The 12,277-nt window shown below is 34.2% G+C and overlaps 1 protein-coding gene across 3 annotated transcripts in view; it reads right to left on the bottom strand.

Annotated features, from left to right (window-relative positions):
* The window catches only part of LOC123876846 (cyclin-J-like), a 42,127-nt gene that overhangs the window by 24,989 nt on the left and 4,861 nt on the right, over window positions 1–12,277 (bottom strand). Inside the window, exons 5-7 of one of the 3 annotated variants that reach the window (XR_006798436.1) lie at window positions 11,434–11,590; window positions 7,436–8,042; window positions 7,048–7,051 (exon numbers count right to left, since the gene is read on the bottom strand). Coding sequence is in view for 1 of the 3 variants with exons in the window: in XM_045923222.1 (XP_045779178.1) it covers window positions 7,484–8,042; window positions 11,434–11,590 (716 nt within the window). In the remaining 2 variants the exon portion in view is untranslated. Of the gene's footprint in view, window positions 1–4,888; window positions 8,043–11,433; window positions 11,591–12,277 lie in introns of those variants that run through there. The other 2 variants (XR_006798437.1, XM_045923222.1) reach the window with 2 other exon arrangements.

The following is a 12,277-nucleotide window of genomic DNA, read 5'->3' as shown; positions in this document are numbered from 1 at the left end:
TTATATCCGACCCCGGGATATAAGCTGACCCTCTACCAAATTTCGTCAGAATCGGTTAAACTGTTGGGCCGTGAAAAGGTAGCAGACAGACACACTTTCGCATTTATAATATTAGTAAGGATTTCTGGTACGATGGTACGGAACCCTTCCTGTGCGAGTCTGACTTGCACTTGACCAGTTTTTTCGCCTATTCGAAAAAGTTGCAGGAAAAAGAAAAAACTCAGTTAAGTACAAAAATCGGCCTTTATTTTTTTAAACGATTTATTTGGAATACAGTTTTTAACATCGGAAGCTCTTCATATACCTACGCACTGAAATTCACGTCCGATCAAATTGTGTACAGTCAGCAAAAAAAAAAACTAGAAAAAGTTTACAAAAATAATAAATAATGAGACGAACAAAATAGTATATAGATGAAAATGCATACGTACAATATAATTCTTTATTTTTTTGCTGACTTTACATTACAACAGGCGAAGCTAAATCAACATTACAATAAATTTTATAATACAATTGGTAACTTTGTAATAAATAAGAAAAGCATTTTGGTAGATAGATAAATAACTTTTTTTTCACAAATATTAAACAAAAAAAAACAAAACAGCCTGAAAACAGGAGGCAGCAATAAATTATTGTTATGTAAAGGTATTTTTTTTTCATATTAGATTAGAAAAAAAGGATACTTTAAAAAAACGAATATCGAACCATATTGTTTTTTAGACAGATTTAACTAAACTAGAAAAAAAAACGCTACACCTTTTCCATTAAATAAATAAATAACGCTGTACCCAAAGCGAAACATGTAACGTTAACAAAAAAGATTTGACAAAATAAGTTGATTCTCTTCAAATTACATAATAAACCACAGTTTAAAGGGTTAAAGATAAACAATTTACAAACATGATTCGTATTTATAATGGATTGAACACAAAAAAAACGCGCGACATTTAAAAAAGCCTTCAAGAATGAAGCCAATTTTGTGCCACAAGCTTGGAATTCTTCGGCACAGTTTCATCTCTTGCTATTTCCAGCCTACTGATTCACTGACTCGAGCTCATTTGACATTTATTTTTAATCCATTGAAGGGTTTCTACGAAAAATTACTTTTATATCACTCAGTAAAGCAGCAATGTATAACAAACCAATGTCAAATAAACTCTGTGATAAAATAGCGAATCACCTCGCTGTGCTAACACTATGTACAGTAAAAAAATAAATCCAAAACAACAATTTTTTTATTCACAATCACAACCTCTCGTCTTCGTAAACAGCCCTTAAAAAAATAAATTAATGTATTTAATTTTTTTTACATTCAGCTAAGGCTTGTACCGCACTAGACGTACAGTACCCGGCAGGAAATATTGCATATCGACCTTTGGAAAGAGATAGGTGTTCGTGGAGCGTTGTCTCTGTCGTTGTGGCCGACAAAACGTCACATAGGTATGAGTGACAGAGACAACGCTCTACGAAAGTCCTTTCTATAGTTCAATGTACAATATTTTCTACCAGCTACTGCATCCGTTGTCTCTTTTACATTCTTTCATTCCTGATAGTGCAGTCTAATAGCCTTAAGATTCAGTTGAAACGAGACAGATTTATACCAACTATATAACGCTGTCTCGTTTTAACGTCTTAAGGCTAAGTACACTCTATAGACACGCCTGTAAGTTTTCTATTTCATATCCGCATGCGAGTGAAGTGCGGGCTTTATTTTTCGAAATTTCCATATTGAGATCTTTATTATTCGTAAAGCCTTTTGTCGACTGTACTGACTGACACACTTTTAATCAGGCATGAATTAAATTGAAAAATAGTAAGTAATGTTGTAATTTTCACAGTACATAAATAAACTAATATTCTTAGCTGCCTTTTTATGAGATCGAAACATTAATATACCCACATGTAAACTGTACTTTTTTTTTTAGTTTGCTCAAAAGGTAAACAAATCGTAGAAACCTAACAGAAACGCGTAAGCGACGCGATGTGCTTGGCGCTTTAGACTTTCTAGAGTCTTTAGAATACAATGTACCCCGGTACTGACAAACATTTTGCAGGACAGTGTCGAACTATCGAGTTTGTCGGATTATAGAGTACTGCCTAAGACCTTCTATAGTTTGGAATTTTTCACAAGAGAGTAGGTACCTTGTAAACCGATAAATTATAGAGCCAATGATAAGATTCTATATGTTATACATACTCATAAGTATAAATCATACTTCATTATGTATGCCAAAGTTAATAAATTCAATAATAATAGACTTGTCGGATTACAGGGGATGCCGGATTACCGGGGCTCCACCGTATCATGATTTCAAGTATATTTCATACAATGCGCCTCTTACGCATTTCAGTAAGAAACTACTTGTTTACCTTTTAAAGTATACAAATACGCAGACTAAAGAAAAATATAAATATTGCGAACATACCGTTTTAACAACCGTACCAACAAAGCCAGTTTTTTTTCTTTTGGTTCTTTCAAATCGGCTTCATATTTCAGCGTCACAACCGTCTATGTTTTCTTTTAGTCTGAGTAAATTATGAAAATCACAACACACTTCAACTGTCTAGTGCAATATTTACAATAATACGTAATTTGTCTATTAAGTAAGTAAATTAAACTATTAAACACTAAAAAATATATATTAAGGTGATGTTTTACAACTTTGATAAAAGTCATTTCATAACTAATAGAAAATATGCTTATTTTCAAAAAACAAAATTAGGGCCAAAACGCAAATTGTTTTTTACATAACTAAACACATTCCACAATAATAATTACAAAATAATTCAACCCCTCTAGCATCTAAAATTGATAGCATTCAATCTTCAATGCGATTATCCCAATCCTAGAAATTAATTGCCACTGATTTCTAAAAAGTAATAGAACTGCTATCGGGATGGTGGCTAAGTCAAAAACAAAATTATTTCTTGGCAATCAATCATTAAATAAAAAATATTCCAATATTAGTAAAAACCATGTACATTGCTAGTTTTTGCTAAACATTTTAAATTATAGATTTAACTAAAGAAGAGTATTCAGCTACCACTGTATAAAAATTTCATTTAAATCTGTTCAGTAGTTTTCAGACAGACAAAATTCCAAAAAAAATTGTTTTGGTGTCTATATCGATTATAATGATTCCTCCGACTAAAATTTTCAAAATATATTAAACGTACAAAAATCATCCAGTTACAAGATTATTATAAGTATAAATAACAACAACAGAATTTCGGTGCTAGAGAGGTTACTAATACTACAAAATTCTGCTAAAATCACAGTTCAACTCATAATAATTAAAAAATCACCTTAACACAAGTAACAAAAAGTAAAAAATTAAACTAGTTATGTAATTACAATTAACTAATTATTATGAAAAGAAAACCATAGAGGTATGTTTTGGCAACCATCTTCAAATTTATTCTGTAACTATCTATATACGTACAAATGTCACAAAACTATTATTAAGAAATCAATTATATATTATCTGTAATCATTGATCTATGATTTATGAAGTTCGTTTAATCTATGGTCGCGCATCAGATTTTATCGTAGATATTTGCAAAATCTATGTAAAGTAAAAGTAATTTAATGAGGTCTATCAAATAATAAACACATTACTTTGAACATAATGCAGCTAAAATTCTGCTGTATGCAATGCCTAAACTATATTACCAGATATTGCTATCCCTTTCATAAAGCTCCTCCGGAAAAGGATACCACTAGATTTAGATTCAATTAAAGTATCGTGTGCAACAGAATTAAACCACAATATGGTTTATCCTCTTGTTCACAATCTCTAAACTAACTATAGGTCTATATCTATTTAGTGCTATCCTTGTCCGCAGAGTGCAGTATGAAAGGGATAGCAATACAATTAGACTTGCTACTTTAGTTTGATTAAGATATTGTGTACAATAGAATGAGCCACAATGGCGACTCTAAAACAATATTTTATTGTTTTTGAAAATTTTTAAACTTTTCATTGTACAGGACGCGCGTAACTTTTTTCATAACTCAACGAAAAATTACGATAATTTAATTATCTTGGTTACATAATAACATTAATGTACTAAAAATCGGTACACACGCCCAGCGTTACATTCTTAACGCACATTCTCTAAACATTCAGTCTTTACTGTTTTTTACGCAAACCTGCATTTCTGGGGATTCTATAACTTTTGACAGTAAGCGACTGTTTTTTTTTTTTTTTTTGCGCAACAATTGCGACCTGTCAATAGGGATGATGACTACTAGTCAAATCTGTGACTTTTATCAAACGTCAAAACGCTCGCTTAGTAAGGGAGCTTCTATGAAATTCACAGATGTGACGTCATACACATTTGACGCACTTTTTTAGGTAAATCGATAATTTAAAATGGCGAGCAAACTTAAAACTAACAGCGGACGTGGATCTTACGAATTTTGGAAGAAAAATAAATTATTTCTTAGGAATTATTAAATAGGGGGATATTTAATAATTCCTAAGAAATAATTTATTTTTGACAGAGACATCATCCCAATTTAATACAAAAAAAGAAATGTTATTAGTTTTTTTTTTATTTTTTTTTTTGCTTATTTGATTTAAACTCTATTTGTAAATTTGTAAATACAAATTCCTATGTAGAATGTACATAGGAATGTAATTTTTTTGTATTTAATACTCACTATACACGTTATTACATAGATTATGTAATTACATTTTCACATAATTAAACAATAAAAAAGTAAAGTTGTTTTGCATTCGGTTTTTATTGGTATTGGTTTTTTTTTTTTAATTATATTTCATCCAGTTGTGATGTCTTGGGTTTGAGATAGTGAGTAAGATTTCGAGTTCCTACTATGAATGAAAATGACAGGTCGCAAGTGTTAGGCGACAGCTATCAAAAAGTTATAGAATAACCCGCTGTATTTTATTTTATATAAAATAGCTTATAATATATTTACGGCAGTATTATTTCGATTATAGTATACAATCTCTTCAGTTAATTAGTTTATTCGAAACATATAGATATTAATTAATTAATTAGGTTAAAGGAAACATTTGAAAACCCTGTTTCCATTATAACAGATCGATTTTATGTATTTCAAAATATTTTGACTTTGTTAGCAGGATGCGTTAATTTTTGATTGTTTAATTTCATTGACAGTGTGGCTAATTCATATACTGTCATTTTAGTTATTAGAATTATTTTTCATTTTGATCAGTTAGATTATGCATGTTGCATGCACAGTCATCCAAACTATTATATTATTTCATAATAGTAAGTTTTCTAAAAATCGATCCGTGTGAATGAAAACGGTACATATACTAAATACAGTACTTCTGACGATGACGAACAGACACCTAATATATTATTATATATTATACATGTTTCAAGCTATGCGATATTGTGTAACTCACATATAGAATCGCATCATTTTCTAGCTTAGCTCATCATAGCTTTAGTGGAAAAGGGCCTAATGACCTAAGTTATGAAAATAAAGCAAGCCTCTTCACTAGCAAGTAGCTTAAAATCGGTGTTCATTCCTCAAGAATCGTCAAGACAAGTCGAATCCATAACTTTACACTTTTTAGTTTATTATCATAAAAATTCAGCTATTACGAAAGCATTACCAGAAACTTTAAATTCGAGTAAGTATAACATTTCAAGACCTGAATTTGAAAAATTAGATTTTTATAGGGAAATTTTTTACCTTTTGACATATGGCTACTCGAGTTGCTACTAGGTCGCGTGCTGTTATTCCATTCAAACTGTCAATTTGACAGATCCGATAGCCTGTCGCGAATCTTTCTGTAGAGTCGCTTTTGACATCAATTTAGCTTCTTATGTAGTTAAGTTGCTTGTAAGATATAAGTTCGCCAATTTTAGAAGAAATAAAAGTAAGACAGCTGAATGATTAGTTCTTTTATTTTAAGGTTTTTAGTTTGATTGTAAAATTTTAGGCCTATACTCTGGTCACACTATTTGCTGTCAAAAGTTGTGAATTCGACCTAATTTGTTTCTATCTAACACTACAATATTAATACGTCATACAAAACGTTTAACTTTTATAAGTCTTTTAATAAATATCGATAGGCAAAGCCTGGTTATATATACTCCATTCACTATGTTATTTTCATTTGACAGATTAATTTAGTGACATTTGGGATTATATGTTTCGAATTTTTTATTTTATTTGTTTAAATTGGATATCTGTGGATCATTTCTTTATTTTACGTGATAAATACCACAAAAAGCTTTACTTCTTCAAAGGAATTAAGTATGACATTATTCTTGACAGTTATGACACTTCACTGTCAAAAACACAGTCAAAAAGAAAATAACATCATGAACAGAGTATAGTAATAATAACTAATGAAATATAGTATAAGTAGTAACTAATATAACATTTGTCATAGGTAGGTATTATGCTTTTTACTCGCGACAATTCAGCCATGTTTTTAATTAATTAATTTTCCAAATTTGCTTTATTAAATTTCATTTGATGAAATGATTAAAAATTTAATTTTTAACCATTCATTTGGAGCTGAATTATCACGATCATTAACTAACAATAAATAATCGCTAATTAAACTAAACGTTGTCTAAATTCGAAGTTAGGAATATTACATAATATTTTGACATTATTTTTTAATGTAATATTACTAAAACCAAAAGTCCACCCACTGCGCCCTTATTTAATGACATTGTATTCGTTAAGCGCATTTTGATCTGTCAAATTTGACTTACAAGAACTGTCAAATTTAACATCAATAAATGGCAATGTCGTTACACTGTATAAAGATTTCAAATGTCAGAAAAATGCTATTAAAAAGTATATTTGAAAAAATGCATAAGAAGAAGTATAGTAAGTATGAAATATAAAATATAACATGGATTTTTTTCACGTGGACTTAAGGCGATATTGTAGCTGTTTAAATAAAACGCTTTTTTAACTAAATGAAACTGGTTTCTATTTTCTAAATGTGTTTCGTTTTTTGGTGGCACATTTTCCGTCTATCTTTTTTCTAAAGTCTGTGACAAAAAATTCCAATATTCAACAGCCAGTCTGAACCTATTTATAATGTGAATCTATCAATCTTAGCATGTCAGTGTAATAAAAAAATACATATTGGGTCTGATCCAGTCCGGTCTGATATAATCTAGTCCTGTCCTATCTGGTCCAGTCCAGAGTTCAATCCAGTCCAGCCCAGTCCACTCCAGTCAGTCAGTCAATCAATATGAAATAATTACATAAAATTAATGGTTTGATGAATTTGACGTTTTTTTTTTTTGGAACATTTGGATTACCTATTATAATTTTTTGTACATTACCTATTTGTTGTTGACTTGTGTATGTAATTTAATTGTTTACAAACATGATTGAAAAAAAAATTTTGTTGCCAAAAAAAATTTTACTCTCCAGCCCAAACGTTCGAAAAAAAAAAAACACTTGTCATCCAAAAAACCACAGCCACAGACTAGACAAACCCATAAACAATCATAGAACCACCTGAGACAGTTGCGAGGTTAACCTATACCTTTTCCTATCTAACTCTACATTACTATCCAATCCACGTTTCACCGCAACACTGGTAGATGGCTGAACCGAATCATAACTGGATTCCAACAAGCGACTTGATCTACAAAACCTGTAATCCGCTGGATGGTTGACTCTTTGACAACTCATATCGACGGGTATCCGATACAAATTTGCATTCAAATACTCTTGATTTGGTACACTTGGTAGATTTGTATCGGTAACATCTAGAAATGCAGATGACATATCTTGTACGTATGTGGAATTCCTATGTTGTTCGACACATGTAGTCGGTATGTCTGGTCGTCTATGTTCTATAAATGTTGGTGGATCTTGTCGTATCGGGTGTTGTCTATATGAAGTATCTATGATGCTTTTATGGGATGATGTTGAACTTGACGGTGATATTTGATGGGTTGGAGATGTACAGGGCGTTACGTTGGGTGAGGTTTTCGCACTGCTGTAGCCTTGATCGGTTTCTAAATCGGGGTTTTCACGGGTTTTCAGTATTTGCATCATCCTGTAAGTGAAAAAGTAAGTGTTTACATATTTTTTTTGTGATCAATTAAGTTTTTTTAGGTTATTTCTAGATATTCAGGTTCGCTTCGTGGTATAAACATTGGGAGAGGACTTCAACCAGATGGGATATCAACTCTCCCTTCTTATAGGCCTTTTTATTCATCATTAAGGATAATAATTTCTCAAAACACAATCATCATCATGATCAACCTATTGCTTGCTCATTCCAGAGCACTGGTCTCCTCTCAGAGAGGGAAAGGACTTCAAGGATATTGGTACTGATTCTGATCGCAACTTAATTTTAGAGTACACATGTCTTTTACTTACCAATGTAATAAGAAATGGACAGACAAACCTTATTTAATTTAGAACTCTCAAAACTTCGTGACTTTATACTTAATCATAGACATATACGCACACACACACACACACACACACACACACACACACACACACACACACACACACACACATACACACACACACACACACACACACTCACACACACACACACACACACACACACACACACACACACACACACACACACACATCAACCTTTACATAACAATTTATATTTGTATTTTTAACGTATAATTAGATTTATTTCAATTAATTATAAACATTGTATGGGAAGGCACTGGCCCCTATAATACGGGCTGTCCTAGTTTAGGGGCCAGGACTCCATGAAATGCGTATATCTAAATTTGTGAAATAAATTTTCATTTCATTTCATTTCATTTCATTTCATTTCATTTCATTTCATTTCATTTCATTTAGTTGTGGACCTTTTATGTATTGATATTAAATTTGTAGAGTGTACAAAAATTTTGTCCTTAGATTTAAAATTCACCTTCCGTCTTTTTCTAACAATATTATAGCGGCGGCGCAAGGCCGTGGCGTGTGGAAGTCCCTACAAGAGACCTATGTCCAGCTGTCCAGCTGTGGGCATCTATCGGTTGATGATGATGATATGCGCCGATATTGCTAAGCTCGGGCGAGACAGCGACACATACACATTTATAAGTGACGCACATGGATGTCGTCGCTGGCTCGACCACTGTGTGGCCACGGAGGCAGCGTGGCTGTCGATCAGTGAGGCCAAGGTGCGCTACGATGTATATTGGTCTGATCATTTTCCCCTAGAGATCAATTGTAATCTTTATGTTACAAGAATTAAATCAAGGAATTATGATGTACTAACACAAAACAAAGACAAAATAAGATGGGGAGACAGAACTCAGACCAATATATATCAACAAGTATGTAACAGCTTTTTGAAAAACATTGACTTCCCTCCGGAACTAAGTGCATGTTGTGACGATATATGTACGGATGGAAGTCATAGGCTTGTGATTGATGAGTTGTACCGAAAAGTTGTCCGCGCGCTGCAGGAGGCAGCGATCGCGAGCAACCAGCCGGGACGAGTTGGGAGGCGTAGACGTGTGGTTGGATGGAATAAGTACGTCAAGGACGCACACAGGGAGGCTCGTGAAAAATTTGAGACGTGGAAAATACATGGCATGCTCTTGTATGGTAAAGAATTTCAAGACATGAAATCTAGCAAGAAGAATTTTAAAAATAAACTTAAATTTTGTCAGAGAAATAAAGAGCAATTGCAGATGGATGTATTAGCAGAGCAGCATAGACAGAAAAAATTCCATAAATTTTGGAAGGAAACAAACAAATTAAACCCTAGAGCGAGCCTCCCTGTTAGTGTCGATGGGGAAACGGATGCAAAACGTATAGCTAACATATTCAAGGAGCATTTTAGAGTCCAATCACCATTAACTCGGGATCAGTATGCACAGAGGGTTGATTTGCCTGCGTCGGGCTCTTCTCTATCATTTAGCGCTAAAGAGGTAGAGAGTATTATAAAGAGCTTGGCGAGGGGAAAGGCTGCGGGACATGATGAACTGAGTGTAGAGCACCTGTTGAATGCGGGTTCTCATGTTTACCGGATCCTTGCTATGTTTTATACGTTTTGCATCCGACACTCGTACCTTCCTGCAGACCTAATGGAGAGTGTAGTTGTGCCTGTAGTTAAAAATAAAACGGGTGATATTGCCGATAAAGGTAACTACAGGCCAATTACATTAGCCACAGTATTGGGAAAGGTGTTTGATGGTCTGCTTGACCGCCAGCTCAGTGGATATATAAAATTAAATGATGCACAGTTCAGCTTTAGAAGAAATGTATCCACGGAAAGTGCTATACTGGCGCTCAAGCAGACTGTTAAATACTATACTGACAGGAAGACACCTGTCTATGCCGCTTTTCTCGATCTTTCTAAGGCATTTGACCTTGTTTGTTACGAACAGCTGTGGACAAAGCTGAGGGACCTTAATGTGCCACCAGAATTGGTTAATATATTAAGGTTTTGGTATAGCTCACAAAAGAACAGGGTCAAATGGGCTGGTGCTTTTTCGGATCCATATCACCTTGAATGCGGAGTTCGACAGGGTGGACTAACATCTCCCTCCCTGTTTAACGTCTACATTGATCAGCTGATTGATGGACTCCGCCGAACCGGAATTGGCTGCTCTATTGATGGCACTATGGTTAATAACTTGAGTTATGCAGACGATATGGTTCTGCTGAGTCCATCAATTAGCGCACTGAGAAAGTTACTCAAGATGTGCGAGTCGTATGCTGAGTCACATGGACTCATGTATAATGTAAAAAAGAGTGAGCTATTAGTTTTTAAGAGCAAAGGTAACTCGCCGGATGATATCCCTCCTGTGACTCTTAACGGAGTTCCTCTTAAAAGAGTCACAGAGTTTAAATATCTAGGGCATATTGTTACGGAAGACATGTCTGATATAAAAGATATGGAAAGGGAGCGCAGGGCGTTGGCAGTCCGATGCAATATGGTAGCTCGCAGGTTTGCACGTTGCAACAAACAAGTAAAAATAACTCTCTTTAAGGCATATTGCCAAACTTTCTACACGTGCAGCCTGTGGGTGTCATATACGCAGAGGACCTACAATGACCTGCGCGTCCAATATAATAATGGATTCAGGGTGCTGATGGGGCTGCCGAGATTCTGCAGTGCGTCACTGATGTTTGCTGAGGCTCGTACCGACGATTTTTATGCAATTATGAGAAAAAGAGCAGCATCGGTGATGAGCAGAGTCCGTGGTAGCTCCAACGGCATTCTGAAGACTTTGTCTGAAAAACTAGATAATCCATTTATGAGACACTGGATTGGTTTGCACATGCACTCTTAGTGTCTCATGGATGGGTATCTAGTCAAATAAATTTATATTATAATAAATAAACTAACCTAGTTACTAACATAGTCTTAAGCAATTGTTTGTATTACTAACAAAATGGATGTAATATCTGGAATAAAGATTATTATTATTATTATTATTATAGGCAATAGTTACCTCTGTAACAGTCGTGCTATAGGTGCCACAGTGGACCGGTCTCTGCCCGCTATAGCGGCGAGCCACGCGGGCCACGCGCTCAACCCCAGCTCCGCACGCGCGCACGCTACACATGCACAACCCACGTCCACACACTCCACTACTTTGAGACGCACATCTGTAAAGAACAGAAAATTCAGTATAGCGCAAGCGTAGTCTGAACCAGTGGTAAATTATTTTGACGATTCAAAAGCACTTGTAAAAGTTTTATTCGAATAAAAATACATTCTATTCTAGTGAGCGAAGTTATTTTTTAATAGTTTATTTATAGCGATGCGATTTACACCCAACTGTACGTTGATGGTACAGTGTAACTTCCCGCAAGTGCCAACAACAACTTTTTAGTTGTTGAAACTGGTGAAATTAACCCATCCTGGTTTCCGTTTTTTATTGAAAACATAATTTTTTCTCCTTTTTTGTGGATATTTGAAGTAAAACTTCTTCAGGCGTGACATGAGAGTAACTCAGATCTTTTTCAGACAGAAGTGACACAAACGTTACTTCCCGTCTTTATTTAAAATGATCGCCAAATAGAACTGCTGTTTTGAGACCGTAATCTTTGATCAGTGTTTAAAAGTGCCGTTTTACTTCAACTAGGCATAAGGTATTTTTTAGGAAACCCTGGAAAAAGAAATTTCCTGAAAAATTACCAAATGACAACTCATTTAAGGGGCAGAGCAACAAATTCCTGAAAGGCAGGCAATGCTGTTGCAATTGTTCATGGGCGGCGGTAATCACCTAACATCAGGTGACCCGCCTGTTCGTTTGCTCACTATTTTTTAGTAAAAAATTTTTTAAAAACTTA

The sequence above is a fragment of the Maniola jurtina genome, chromosome 22 (assembly GCF_905333055.1).
Source record: "Maniola jurtina chromosome 22, ilManJurt1.1, whole genome shotgun sequence".
Classification (NCBI taxonomy): Eukaryota; Metazoa; Arthropoda; class Insecta; order Lepidoptera; family Nymphalidae; genus Maniola; species Maniola jurtina.
The sequence above is the reverse complement of the archived record's forward strand: the minus strand, read 5'-3'. Positions and strand labels throughout refer to the sequence as shown.